The sequence below is a fragment of the Nematostella vectensis genome, chromosome 5 (genome assembly GCF_932526225.1).
Source record: "Nematostella vectensis chromosome 5, jaNemVect1.1, whole genome shotgun sequence".
NCBI classification, from domain to species: Eukaryota; Metazoa; Cnidaria; class Anthozoa; order Actiniaria; family Edwardsiidae; genus Nematostella; species Nematostella vectensis.
The window spans coordinates 2,404,602-2,419,739 of NC_064038.1; the positions used below are offsets into that span (position 1 = coordinate 2,404,602).

General features: G+C 39.6%; 2 protein-coding genes across 2 annotated transcripts; one reads left to right on the forward strand and one right to left on the reverse strand.

Moving 5' to 3' along the window:
• Positions 1–4,980: 4,980 nt before the first annotated feature.
• LOC116607552 (supwaprin-a) lies at positions 4,981–8,659 on the reverse strand. Its single transcript, XM_032369210.2, has 5 exons — positions 8,465–8,659; positions 8,010–8,165; positions 7,523–7,570; positions 5,567–5,682; positions 4,981–5,059 (listed from the first exon to the last, which is right to left on the reverse strand). Exons 1-4 carry the CDS (start codon positions 8,526–8,528, stop codon positions 5,570–5,572), a joined length of 381 nt encoding a protein of 126 aa, XP_032225101.2. The 5' UTR covers positions 8,529–8,659; the 3' UTR covers positions 4,981–5,059; positions 5,567–5,569.
• A 1,605-nt stretch (positions 8,660–10,264) lies between these two features.
• Positions 10,265–14,365, forward strand: LOC5500830 (palmitoyltransferase ZDHHC4). The gene is made up of 5 exons (XM_001622159.3): positions 10,265–10,455; positions 10,740–10,834; positions 11,815–12,107; positions 12,629–12,873; positions 13,544–14,365. Exons 1-5 carry the CDS (start codon positions 10,327–10,329, stop codon positions 13,871–13,873), a joined length of 1,092 nt encoding a protein of 363 aa, XP_001622209.3. The 5' UTR covers positions 10,265–10,326; the 3' UTR covers positions 13,874–14,365.
• The last annotated feature ends 773 nt before the right edge of the window (positions 14,366–15,138 follow it).

Genomic DNA, 15,138 nt, shown 5'->3' on the forward strand with positions numbered 1-15,138 from the left:
GCAATAAACCCTCTGGCAGTGACCACCCCCAGTGACAGTGCTTACTTACCGAGGAATCGGTCTCCTAGTATTAGCGAAAGCTACTTATAGGAGTAATAAATCAAAGTCAAAGTCAAAAGAATAGCGACCACAATTTTGCGGGTATTACTTGACTTCCGGAATAACATGTCTCCCATTTCCTGCTAATATTGTCTTCTTACAAATTTGTCTAATGCTGTGTTAACGCAAATTACTTTCTAAGTACGACTCGTCTAGGCGTTCTTCGTAATACTCTCCTTAGCGGAGCCTGGTGCCAATAATATTAAAATCCAATCTGGTTAAAATCGATATTCAAATAATGCGTTTAAACCAATAGTCAAATAATTCATAGAGTTTTAGTTCGATTATCAAATAATTCGAAAAGTTTCAATAGGTTATTCAAATAATGCGAAAAGTTTTCATCCGAATATCAAATAATGCGTATAAAAGTTTTAATTCGAAAGTAATTTCATGCGTGACACGCAACATTAATTTACCCTGAAAACGCGCCATACCCCACATGCTCACATTGTCGTTGAAAAAAAGGTATTCTTTTTCTCTTCTACAATTTGGCTTTCAAATGAAAACACTTCACGCTTATTCTTGTAGAATATAGATTAAATTAGCTATTTTCCAGCTATTTCTATATGGGCAACAATCTTGCCTTATAGCGCCTCTCTTCTCCATATCATAACACACCATACCATAGCTCCATATCATAACATACCATACCATAGCTCCATATCATAACATACCATACCATAGCTCCATATCATAATATACCATACCATAGCTCCATATCATAACATACCATACCATAGCTCCATATCATAACATACCATACCATAGCTCCATATCATAACATACCATACCACAGCTCCATATCATAACATACCATACCATAGCTCCATATCATAACATACCATACCATAGCTCCATATCATAACATACCATACCATAGCTCCATATCATAAGATACCATACCATAGCTCCATATCATAACATACCATACCATAGCTCCATATCATAACATACCATACCATAGCTCCATATCATAACATACCATACCATAGCTCCATATCATAACATACCATACCATAGCTCCATATCATAACATACCATACCATAGCTCCATATCATAACATACCATACCATAGCTCCATATCATAACATACCATACCATAGCTCCATATCATAACATACCATACCATAGCTCCATATCATAACATACCATACCATAGCTCCATATCATAACATACCATACCATAGCTCCATATCATAACATACCATACCATAGCTCCATATCATAACATACCATACCATAGCTGCATATCATAACATACCATACCATAGCTGCATATCATAACATACCATACCATAGCTCCATATCATAACATACCATACCATAGCTCCATATCATAATATACCATACCATAGCTCCATATCATCCATACCATACCATAGCTCCATATCATAACATACCATACCATAGCTCCATATCATAACATACCATACCATAGCTCCATATCATAACATACCATACCATAGCTGCATATCATAAGATACCATACCATAGCTCCATATTATAACATACCATACCATAGCTCCATATCATAAGATACCATACCATAGCTCCATATCATAACATACCATACCATAGCTCCATATCATAACATACCATACCATAGCTCCATATCATAACATACCATACCATAGCTCCATATCATAACATACCATACCATAGCTCCATATCATAACATACCATACCATAGCTCCATATCATAACATACCATACCATAGCTGCATATCATAACATACCATACCATAGCTGCATATCATAAGATACCATACCATAGCTCCATATCATAACATACCATACCATAGCTCCATATCATAACATACCATACCATAGCTCCATATTATAACATACCATACCATAGCTCCATATCATAAGATACCATACCATAGCTCCATATCATAACATACCATACCATAGCTCCATATTATAACATACCATACCATAGCTCCATATCATAACATACCATACCATAGCTCCATATCATATTAACATACCATACCATAGCTCCATATCATAACATACCATACCATAGCTCCATATCATAACATACCATACCATAGCTCCATATCATAACATACCATACCATAGCTCCATATCATAACATACCATACCATAGCTCCATATCATATTAACATACCATACCATAGCTCCATATCATAACATACCATACCATAGCTCCATATCATAACATACCATACCATAGCTCCATATCATAACATACCATACCATAGCTCCATATCATAACATACCATACCATAGCTCCATATCATATTAACATACCATACCATAGCTCCATATCATAACATACCATACCATAGCTCCATATCATAACATACCATACCATAGCTCCATATCATAACATACCATACCATAGCTCCATATCATAACATACCATACCATAGCTCCATATCATAACATACCATACCATAGCTCCATACCATAACATACCATACCATAGCTCCATATCATAACATACCATACCATAGCTCCATATCATACCATACCATACCATAGCTCCATATCATAACATACCATACCATAGCTCCATATCATACCATACCATAGCTCCATATCATAACATACCATACCATAGCTCCATATCATACCATACCATACCATAGCTCCATATCATAACATACCATACCATAGCTCCATATCATAACATACCATACCATAGCTCTATATCATACCATACCATACCATAGCTCCATATCATAACATACCATACCATAGCTCCATATCATAAGAAAGATGGAAATTTCATTTTGAATGATTTTTGTTGTTGATGATGATGACAACTTTATTTTGTTTACTAAGAGCACAGCGTGGTATACGGCACCCGGAAGTAAACACAAAGCTCTTAGCTTATAAGGGGTCATTTTTCTTTGTGTGTTAACTTCTTCTATAGATAATGGTACATTTTTGCGATTAAGTTTCTCGGAATAAAAAAGATTATTGCAAAATATAGAATCGTGCTATATACCGAGGTTTATTTTGCAATTATGTTTATGACATAATTGCGAAATTGAAGGTTTATTTATTTACCGAGGTCGGGTTTTGCAATTATGTTTTTGACATAACTGCGAAATAGAAGGATTACCCATATACCGAGGTTGGGTTTTGCAATTATGTTTTTGACATAACTGCGAAATCGATGGTTTTCCCTTATACCGAGGTCGGGTTTTGCAATTATGTTTTTGACATAACTGCGAAAACGGTGGTTTACCCTTATACCGAGGTTAGTTTTTGCAATTATGTTTTTGACATAACTGCGAAATCGATGGTTTCCCATATACCGAGGTTAGTTTTTGCAATTATGTTTTTGACATAACTGCGAAATCGATGGTTTACCTATGTACCGAGGTTAGTTTTTGCAATTATGTTTTTTAAAATAACTGCGAAATCGATGGTTTACCCATATACCGAGGTTAGTCAAAAACATAATTGCAAAACCCAACCAAGGTATATGGGTAATCCATCTATTTCACAGTTATGTCAAAAACATAATTGCAAAACCCAACCTCGGTATATAGGTAGACCATCGATTTCGCAGTTATGTCAAAACCATAATTGCAAAAACTTACCTCGGTATATAGGTAAACCTTCCATTTTGCAGTTATGTCAAAAACATAATTGCAAAACCCAACCTCGGTATATAGGTAAACCATCCATTTCGCAGTTATGTCAAAAACATAATTGCAAAACCCGACCTCGGTATATAAGTGTTCTCTATATTTTGCAATATTTTTTTCCTGAGAAACATAATTGCAAAATGCTATGATCCTCTATAGAAGAAGTTTACTGCGAAATTTGCAAATGTGTTTTATCCCAGTTCCCGAATAATAAATAAATAAATAAATAAAAAGAAAGGCACCCGGAGCGCTAAAATAAACTTTTACAGTAAATGATGTTAGATGTTTGGCATTTGTATAGCGCACTTCAACATACAAAATGATCAAATGCGCTTCACATGTGACTGACTTTACTCGACAGTTGCCAGAACATACAAAATGATCAAATGCGCTTCACATGTGACTGACTTTACTCGACAGTTGCCAGAACATACAAAATGATCAAATGCGCTTCACATGTGACTGACTTTACTCGTCAGTGGCATTTGTATAGCGCACTTCGACATACGAAAAGATTAAATGCTCTTTATATGTGACTGACTTTACTCGTCAGTGTGTAGATACGGACTGCTCCACGCAGTTTACAATCATGAGTGAGTTAGTATTTAAGCATTGTCGCTGAAGATGGTGCCCGGGCCAGCGTCCCCAGCGGTTCTTTTACGTCCCCCCAATACAGGTTAATGATGTGCGATGAGAGACGGGACCTCTGGCTTAACGTCTTTATCCGAGAAGACGAGAGAATCACAGTCCCCAATGTTGAGAGCCAGGTTTTTTACACCTCTGAAAAAAAATATCAAGTTGATCTGACCTGGGTTCGAACCCCGCCCATCTTGCTTGAGAACCGTAGCTCGTACCCTGAGCTATCGCGCAACAGTATATCCCTTGTACATAGGCACAGTATATCCCTTGTACATAGGCACAGTATATCCCTTGTACATAGGCACAGTATATCCCTTGTACATAGGCACAGTATATCCCTTGTACATAGGCACAGTATATCCCTTGTACATAGGCACAGTATATCCCTTGTACATAGGCACAGTATATCCCTTGTACATAGGCACAGTATATCCCTTGTACATAGGCACAGGACATTGCTTCCCCAATGATTTAAATGTGAAGGGTGGGAGTGGAGAGGCTGAGATGACCATTAGGTCAACTATATTTTGATATTGTTCACCAGGGCCGTAGATAGCAGGGTACTTTCAGGCATTCATTATTTTTTTGTTATTATTTTTATTATTTTTTTTGGACTTTTAGGCATTCATTATTTTTTTTTATACACATCGCAATAGCGCAGAATCAAACTTTTGTGTAACACTTTGATCACCTGTGGAAAAAAAGAAACGACAATATGATCAGATTATCGCGAGAGCAAGATGCCATCATGAATACGTCCTGGGCGCCGAGGTAACAGGCGCGAAACGAGGCGGAACAAGGCCGGCAAGCCCCCCATCACCCCCCCTCCCCAACCCCCCCCCCCCCCCCCCCCCCTCCCTCCGCCGCCTCGCTCTCGCGCCTCGTTACGCTGACCGCGACGCCCTGGGTACCAGATGATGTCATGAATAGCTCAAGGAGGTTTCTTTCTCTGGAATTTTGGCATCAACGAAAAGCTCTCGAAAAGGTCGCTGGTTTTGGAAACTTATGACTTATAATGAGGCGTAGTGGTTTTGTGTGCAAACTACGGTTTGCTTTCGCCATCTTGTTTTTGATGACCGTGCGCAAGCTGTGACGAGACGAACGAGATAAAGAGGAAGGGAGGGGTGGGAAGGGAGGGGTGGGGATAGGGATGGAATACTATGACATAACAGCTAAAATCTCAGCGGGGAAATGGTACCTTTCAGCAGAAGCCACAGGTTTTCGAGCACCAGTACTTCAAGTTCTCCTTGTACCGACCGTTGCAGTATCCCTTGTATGGCTCACACGAGCGTTTGGTGAACAGATCTCTACAAACTGTACAAACAAAACAACAATTTCGATCAAGGGACCACGGCAGAATGTTTTTCTATCTAACCCATGGTTAAGATTATTACGTAAATAAACCACTTTGCACTTTGTTATGCAACGCGTCATTTGCGTTGTTTTGTGGGGGGTGTGCATAAATCGAGGATTCGGACGCGCACTGGCGGACAATCTTTTTCAAACATTTTCTCCAGTATCTTCTACAAATCTTTTTATGTAATAATAATAATAATCATCATCATCATGATAGTAAATAACAAATCAATTTTGCATTTTTGTTTGTTTGTTCGCGGTATTTATTATTATTCGCGGGGGCCTGAAGGGGAGGCTTCCCAGGTGTGATATTATTAACATCGGTTAGTTATTGGAATTAAACAGTTAAATAGGGGAGGGTGTTTTTAGTTTGTGGTATATATGGCATAATATTAAATTTGATTCGTTTATGGTGTAGACTGGGTACGCGGGAAGACGGCTAAGAGGGAGGAAGAGAGATATATTTTGTATAGGTAGTGTATAAAGGAGAGCAGTGAAAAAGGGTAGCTGTTTTGTGTGTAGGGTATGTTATCGTGGTTATGTACGAAGAGGTTTACGCGGGGATTAGGAAGGTAAATGTGGGTGATCACGTAGCATGGGAGGGTAAACACGCAAAGTAATTTGTGAAATGAGTGGGATGTATATGTGTGTGGTAGACGGGTGGAGGTTGTAAAATTGCGTGAAGGCGGCAGTTAGGTGTAAAAATAGGATAAAATTCGAACCACTGTTCCATCAGTCAAGAGATTACAAAAGTTTTTGAATGAATCTATTATGGGGGTAAATAATTCTCTATTTACATCAAAAACGACGACAAACTTTGCTAAACTTGTTTCAACAATGAAAACTTCCCTGCAATAATCAAATAAAATTTCGAATAATGAGAATCATCTGCCCCAGTGGTGCACGATTAACCTGGTTTGACTGGAAAAATAATAATTCTTCTATTAAACAACCAATATTTGGCTGGTGGGGCAGTGGATAAAGTTTGTCAACAGGGTCTTTGTTCGTTTCATTGGTTACAGGCCGCCCGAAGACATAGAATACACGTAGTGTCGACACGAAGTACCGACGAAAGATGCATATACGAAGTACCGACGCAAGATGCTTGGCTATAACTCTCTGTCCTCGGAAAGCATTCGGGCATTATACGGACAAAGAAATCCACTTCATTAACCGAGCCGGCGCCCTCAAAAGCGCAAGTGATAACTCCCCTATTACAAAACAAACACACAGGACGCGTAGCGGCACAAAGGAGTTGTCTTTTTTCGTAAGTTTTTTTTCTGTCTGGCTTGGGCTTGCATTTTTTCCAGGCTTTTTTGTGTTCCTCAAGCACCCCCTCTTCATATCTAATGGTCCGCCCCTCAAGGAAAGATGGGTGGGTGGAGGCGGATCTGTAAGTCTATGGGAGACGACGTAAGGTGGGTGGGTGGAGGCGGATCTGTAAGTCTATGGGAGACGACGTAAGGTGGGTGGGTGGAGGCGGATCTGTAAGTCTATGGGAGACGACGTAAGATGGGTGGGTGGAGGCGGATCTGTAAGTCTATGGGAGACGACGTAAGGTGGGTGGGTGGAGGCGGATCTGTAAGTCTGTGGGAGAACGACGTAAGGTGAACAAAAAGCCTGCAAGTACACGGGTATTTTTAAACACGAGTTAAAAAGTCGGAGTTCTCTTATTTTTTTTTATTCATATTACCTATTTCCATTGTCTATCATATCCATTATCTATTTCCTTTATACATCCAGATCCACGAGAAAATTGTGCACATTGGTTATCGTTGGGTGCCATGGCGCTACTTACCGGCCGTGGTAGTTGGTCTTACGGTGGGTGCTGGATCACGCACAGGGGCTGAGAGAGGGAAAGGAGCAGTTTTTAAAGTGTTCATTTCTAAGAAACAAACTTCTTCTTTAATTAATAAGAGTTTGGTTTGCGGACAAAAACGTCCACAAGGAAGAGGCACTGACGTGTCGCAATATTGTATTACCTCTTGAAGCTAGTTTATTCGGTTTTTGGTTTTACTGGGGTCACTTTAGCCGCCATATGCAAGCTTTACTTATATCCACAAGCGTAGCTTCTAGGACTTATAAACCAGTACATGTTCGGTTTACCCAGGTTTTACTAACACACACAAAAGCATCTTCTTTCAAAAATCCGTTACAGTTCGGTTTATACAGGGCAGTTGCAAGGGCTAAATTTAGAACATGTTCTGTTTAACCAGGTTTTATTTACATATACAAGCATATTCCCACTATTTATTTACTGTTCGGCCTATCCAGGTTTTACTCACCGACGCAGCGGAAGTCACAACCCTTTTTGCAGCATTTCAGACCCAATCCAGGGTACAGCGTCAAACACTGCGAATCGTTTTTACACTCGTCGTCCGGATCCGGGCGACATTCGTCCGGCGGAGGGAATGTCGGACAAGTAACAGGAGTTGTTTGGCCTAAAAGAATGGTGTGTATTTGTAGCCGATCGGTTCACATTAGCACACGAGAATGAAATTCAAATGTTCTCTTGCGCTTGCTTTCAACTTTTTACTCGAGATGTGTTTTTGCAAATGTCCTTCTCACGTTCTGCTGTGAAGATCTTTAAGGAATTGCTTTTAATTCTCAAATCGTCAATATCACTATCTGCGCACTCTAAACATTGGAAACTTGAATTTGTTTGGTTTGTAAAAAAACTGATAACGCAATTCGCAATGTTTACAGTCTATTTATAGTCCGTGTGTTTTTCTGTACGTACCTTGCGCCAGGGTCCATAAAGCTAGAAACAACACTAACATCACACTTCTTGGAAGGGAGGCCATGGCTAACGCGCTGTCCGGGGCTCCCTGCCTGTCAAGGCGCCGTCGAACCGTTTTCTGCTCTCGCCTCGCGCTAAAAGATGCGCTTTGGCTTGATCGACAACAATGGCTATCTGTGCTGCGTGCACTCAGACTGGTGGTATCGGGTTACAGGAAAAGAATACTGCCCATTAGTACCGCAACCGGATGTACCGAAATGCTAAAACTGAAATGGAAATCTAGTTTATTATCAACATATAAGTGCACCCTTTGAATAAGCGCCCCTTCCTCGACCTCGAAATTTGGAATAAGCTCCGCCTCCCCAATAAGCGCTCAATCCCTTCCCCCTCAAAAAGTACCACTTGAAAAAAACACCTGGGCCGGGTTCCTAGAAAGTAGATTAACGCTTACCCGGGGATGAATGCCCTTTTAATCCAATCAAATATCAAGACAGCCGTATTTATCCCTCGGTTAGCGCTTACCTGCTTTCTGAGAATCGGCCCCTGGTGTCTAGTGTAGCTGGTAGTAAGGCAAAAGTCGCACAAATAGGGATGACGGACTTTTGTAAGCGAAGAAGCAAGGAATAAAGACTTATTTCGGAAAACACGGAACATCATAGTAATTATAAAAAAAAAAAGAAAGAACCAAAGAATGGACCATAACAAGTAGAACACCGAATCGATATCTTATGGTTAGGTTGAGATCACTCACCCGATGTCTGTGCCAAGAAAAATATGAACTCTTAGAATCTGAAATGCTACTAAGAAATTCGAGGAGAGTAGCTTACGAGAGGTTAAATCACATTATTTCTAAAATCAAGGAACATAAAACATCTTCAATTGCGAACATTTCAATGTAGCTTTTGTTGTTCTGGACGCAAACATGTCATATACACGTGCGTGACTGGACAAAGAATAACAGGCTAAAGACAGCAATGTAGACCTGGGTCACAGTGTGCCATGACGACATCACTACATTACTATAGCAACACACCCATTCCTAAGAGACGCAACCGTGCAAAAGACCTCGATATTTTTTAATGTATATCTCAGCGAGCTGTGCGTGGCGTAACCGACTAAGACAGGCCTGGGATCCTGGTTATTGCCTCCCCATTAATGCACTGGTACCTCAGGTTCCTTTGTGTTGTATAGTTCGCTAGATAGCGGTGCTGGGGCCGAAATCTCCAGCTTAGCCGTAAAGCTTTATGCTGCCATACGGTGTTTCAGCGCATGTCTGGAAGTATGGTCGTTTTTTCTCATTTTACCTGATCTGGACGAGGTTCGATTCTCGGCCATGTCCTCGTTTTTTTTTTCGCTTTAGAAAGCAGAAGTGATCGAGGGAATAAACGGCCCCAAATGCGCCCTAAATCGCTTAAACTTGGAAATAATAAACAACTTCAAGTACTACATCAAGTTGGATTGAATTCATTACATTTGTATGGAAAAATACTAGCATAAAGTAACAACTCCATATGTTCTCTATATTAACGGTCAATGAGCCGGTTGGTTCAAATTATTCATTGACAGAGCTTGGGCTACCTGCCTGTGCTGTGCCATGTAGAAGTCTTGACTTCAATACATACCACAGGGTAACCATTTAGCTACAGTTATTGCATCTCCATTCACAGCTGTGTTTTTATTTATATGTTACTGAAGATGTATAAGTGGATCACAACACGTGACGACTGTACCTGTGTTATGTTCTATGTTCCAGCCCGAGACAACTCTCCGGTTCCCGCTAAATCCAAATCTTTTCAGCGAAGTGCATTCTGGGTAATTCATAATTCCAAGATGGCGGCTTAGTGTTGTTGTTTTGTGTGTCCATGGATTTTCTTACGCTAGCTTTCGCCTACACGGCTTGTTTCACCGTAATTTGCTATGTATTGCTTTGTGGAGGGAGTTCTTTTCACCGCGGAGGTGTAATATCGTGGATCAGGAGGAAAATACTCTATGTAAGGAGCTCGTAAAACACGTCCTGTCAGTTTCGTATAAAAAGTACTTTACTTACAATTCTTAGGAATTCTTTTGTTTTTAAGAGGAAGAAAGTCATTGAACCATCCCTGATTGAACCCAGCTCTGTGTAAAGTTGTCCTCGTGATTTTAATGGGAAAAGATCGTGATTGATGAAAAAAATAATATGACACTTAACTAAGCTTATATAACTTAAGTTAAGTAAGTAAAAGTCACTTAACTAATTTGCTTTAGTGATCAAGTAACTTTTTTATTTTAATTCTAGGGCTATTTATTGGTAGAGGGGGCATGTATCAACTGCCTTCCTACCTTCATCACCAGAGGTACCAGCAGAATTGTTGACTTTGTTTTCTATACCAGGTAATCTATCGCCATAGTTACAATAAAGATAAAAAATAGTATTATAGGTTACTGTGTGTTGAATATTGGTTGCTTATGTAAGTAAAACATGAATGTGGAAATTTAATTAACATTTGTATTATCATCATTAACAACTAGATGGCTTGAGGCTTTAATAAAGTTATTATCTTGACAACAACTTTGTGAAGATAACTTATTACTGTGCAGTAAAGAAAAACGTGATTCTTATCAGCATTAGCAAGAACTAAGTAATGATTTATTGTTTGAGCATTCTGCAAATGCTGTCCTAGCTTATTTTGAAAAAGCCTGCTATATATATCCATGGGCTTGCTCATCAGAAAGACTGCAAATCAAAGGGAATTGCTATGCTGTGGTCGCTGCCCCCTTTTTCTACGCTAAACAGTGTGTAGCACCTCTATAGCAACATAATATGATCGATCTGAGTTGCTGGGGTCCAGCTCTGCATGTTTTGGGTCTCATTCAATGATAATTTCAATATGAGACATTAAAAATTAAATAAGCCCATAAGCGATTATGGTACCCAAATATTTCTTTTTCTCTAGAATACTGTTCCTTATCTTATATGTCAAAAATGGATGCTTTTACAATAGATGTACATTGCCTTGTATACAGTCAATTGACAAAACATTGTCATCAATCAACTACGCGACAACCCCATTAGTTAGCAAAGGGTAAAAACCACTGAAGTGCCCAGCTGCATATATTAGCCACGGTGTCGGCCTAAAGTTATGTCGTGGCTAATATACAGCTAGGCACTTTTTTTTACTCTGCATGCGAGCTTGTTGTGTAGTCACTTAGTTGGATGACAACAACGTTTTGTCAATCAGCTGTATAAAACACACTGTATAATGGATAGCACCGCAGAGGGCCTCGTGCTTTCATCTCTCTCGGTGTTTGGAATCCCTGATGAAACACTTGCACTCGTTTTTCATATATTACTTGAAATGTTTGTTTTTTAGGAACCACTTTTTACAGGCATTTTATCTGTTCCTCGTGATCGGAGGTAGCCTCGTTTACTCTCTTCACATTCTCCCTTACTTTGACAAGATGAACTCGTTTGCGTACTCAACCTACTGCTTGATAATCATCAACATCTCCTTCTTTGTCATCTGCTGTTACGCTGAACCTGGGGTAGTCACACCGAGTAACATGGCAGCATCAATCCAGAGATACAGATATGATGGATATTACTATATCCGGAAGGAGTGTCCAACTTGTGAACTAGATAAGCCTGCAAGGTCTAAGCACTGTTGTAAGTGAAATACAATGCAACGACCCTCTCTACAAATGTAATTTTAACTGTTTACTCTATCAGGTGGCCACTTTTCAAAGTCCTGAAATGCTGGTTTTTGTATTCTTTTACCCTCATTTGACAGCAGCCCACATATTAATGTACTGGATGCAATCAAAACTATTAATGCTGTTGATGCTTGCAACTCTTGGTGTATTACAAAAAGTATTTTATTGTGAACATTTGTTACAGTTCAACCAGTAAAACCATGATCACAAAAAATATATGTGGAATGTTTAATGTCTTCTGACAAATCAGATACTAGAATTCAGACACTGCACATTGTTGAGACATGCTTCCAGTTGAATGATAGAATACATAACTCATGAGCGATTGGTCGGAAGAAAACATTCCATACATATTTTTGGTGCTATGATTTTTTTGTTTCTCAACCTTTATTAAGTGATGAGAATTTGACAGTGAGATGGTAGAAAACCTTAGTGCATCAATACACTTAAACATGCTTTTTTTGTTCTCCCCAGCTCTGTGCAAAGCATGCATTAACAGGTTCGACCACCACTGCTCATGGGTGAATAACTGCATCGGCGCCAATAACTATGGATATTTCATCGGGTTCATCTTTACAGCTGCAGCATTGTGCATCTATGTGACCTTCCTTGTCATGATAGTGTTTGTGTATATCAGCATAACTCAGCGCCTACTACAGGGGCAATATGTGGACAGTGAAGGCAATGAGTACCCTATCACCATCAGACATGTTGTCCAGGTAAAGTACCCTATCACCATCAGACATGTTGTCCAGGTAAAGTACCCTATCACCATCAGACATGTTGTCCAGGTAGAGTACCCTATCACCATCAGACATGTTGTCCAGGTAGAGTACCCTATCACCATCAGGCATGTTGTCCAGGTAGAGTATCCTATCACCATCAGACATGTTGTCCAGGTAGAGTACCCTATCACCATCAGACATGTTGTCCAGGTAGAGTACCCTATCACCATCAGACATGTTATCCAGGTAGAGTACCCTATCACCATCAGACATGTTGTCCAGGTACAGTACCCTATCACCATCAGACATGTTGTCCAGGTACAGTACCCTATCACCATCAGACATGTTGTCCAGGTAGAGTACCCTATCACCATCAGACATGTTGTCCAGGTAGAGTACCCTATCACCATCAGACATGTTGTCCAGGTAGAGTATCCTATCACCATCAGACATGTTGTCCAGACATGTTGTTTCCCCTTAGTGGAACCAATTATTTTCCAAGCCCCCCTTTTGGGAGGTTAAACATGTTCAGAGCCCCTCCCAAATATCTCTTCCTTACCCTTCCTCAGGGTATTTGATAAACACTCCTTAATACCTTCCTCACATATTCTTGCTCTCTCATGTTGGTGTTATCCATCCCTGACTTTTTTCTCTTTATTTTCAGTTTCTTCTCGTCAACTTCCCCACGATCTTTACTCTCTTCATGGTCGTCCTCATCTTTGGCATATTCCTGACTCTATTCACCATATTTCATTTCTATCTTCTGCTCACAAACCAAACCACAAATGAACTCTTCAAGAGATTCAAGGCACCAAAAGGCCCAAGAAATAAGCCAAGGGGGACACCACTTACGAGTAAAGAAAATTCGAGATTGCGACAAAAAGTTAAGAAAAATACATCGTCTGTTGAGACAGAGCAGACCCCGGATGTACCTTACCATAGTACTCCTTATTCCAAAGGCATGTGGAAAAATGTCGCTGAGATATTTTCTTAAAATTAGGTATTGTTATACTTTAGGCTTGAAGGACAATTGACAACCTTTATATGACTTATATACAAGAAATCATGTAAGAAAAGGGGACCGGACTGAATATGCAATGAAGCGCCCGCGAGAATTTAATTAAAGGACTCAATGTGACCTTTAATTTGTGCAAAAGTTGAGGACAAACGAACCAAAGGTTGAAGCGCGAAAAATCTAGGAAAACAAGCTAAAGAAAATAATAAACCTGGCGAATTAAAATTTCCTGGCAGGTTTTCCGTAAAAGCTCAACAGGTTGGCAAATTTATTATCCAGGTCGGAGGAATTATTCCATTTTTTAATGTCTGTTTTCGTCCAGGGGAAATTTTCATACCAGAGTCAAATTGTACCAGGGAAGGAAATACTCTACCAAGGAGAGGTGGAATGTGAATGTAATGTGAATGGGAATCTTCTATACGTAAGTATGATGCTTTAAAGAAAATAAGTTTGTGGGGATGTGAGAGTAAACAGGGCGTTTGTGAACATTATACTTGCAATTATGTTCCCTTTTTTTCGTGGTCAAATTGAAATTCAGGAGAGTCTCAGTACAATAAATGACACAAAGCCTTACCATGGTACACGGATCGTTGTAGGTGACAATCAACCTAAATTTATTTATTATTGCATATGTTGGTCTATTTGACTACTCTCAAAAACAAAACGTGTTTTGTTTATCAAACAAGGTCTATTTCTGAGACAAGCAAATTCAAGGGAGAGCTGTTAAAATAACAGGGGAATGTTGAAGGAAAAACAATTATCTGATTAAAAAACTACTGTAGATTCCTTTGCACGAAGATAATAACAAACATAATTTTGATTGTTATTTAGGAGGAACGAGACGAGTTCTACAACATACTATGAAAAGTATGTATTACTCATCTAAATTATACAAGTAAAAAATTCTATTTAAAAAAATACTGTAAGTAATTAGGTAAATCCTAAAACATGTATAACATGTACAACACACTAAAAACTCCATGGCTATTGACTGTTTTCTACTCACATGTTTTTACAGTATATACAATTTCATTCTGGTACATCTTGTGGTCACTGTGCCATCTTCAGGGCTACACCCAAAGCACCTGTGCACCCCATCCACCTAAGGGTGTCGGCTGCACAGGTGTTCCTGATGAAGGAGGGTAAGGAGGGCAGGAAAAGGTTCTGCGACACCTTGCTTTTATGGACCCCTATGATTCCGAGTTGAGTGTGGCCCCTGTAGATGTTGACAGGTCAACCTCACA

Bases quoted from the DNA above. Each gene is read 5' to 3' on its own strand.
- LOC116607552 (XM_032369210.2), bottom strand. From the start codon at position 8,528: ATGGCCTCCCTTCCAAGAAGTGTGATGTTAGTGTTGTTTCTAGCTTTA. The intron at 8,166-8,464 runs GTACGTACAGAA...CCATTCTTTTAG, and splicing joins TTTATGGACCCTGGCGCAAG to GCCAAACAACTCCTGTTACT. The intron at 5,683-7,522 runs GTAAGTAGCGCC...TTGTTTGTACAG, and splicing joins AAGACCAACTACCACGGCCG to TTTGTAGAGATCTGTTCACC.
- LOC5500830 (XM_001622159.3), top strand. From the start codon at position 10,327: ATGGATTTTCTTACGCTAGCTTTCGCCTACACGGCTTGTTTCACCGTA. The intron at 10,456-10,739 runs GTAAGGAGCTCG...TTTTAATTCTAG, and splicing joins TCAGGAGGAAAATACTCTAT to GGCTATTTATTGGTAGAGGG. The intron at 12,108-12,628 runs GTAAGTGAAATA...TGTTCTCCCCAG, and splicing joins TGCAAGGTCTAAGCACTGTT to CTCTGTGCAAAGCATGCATT.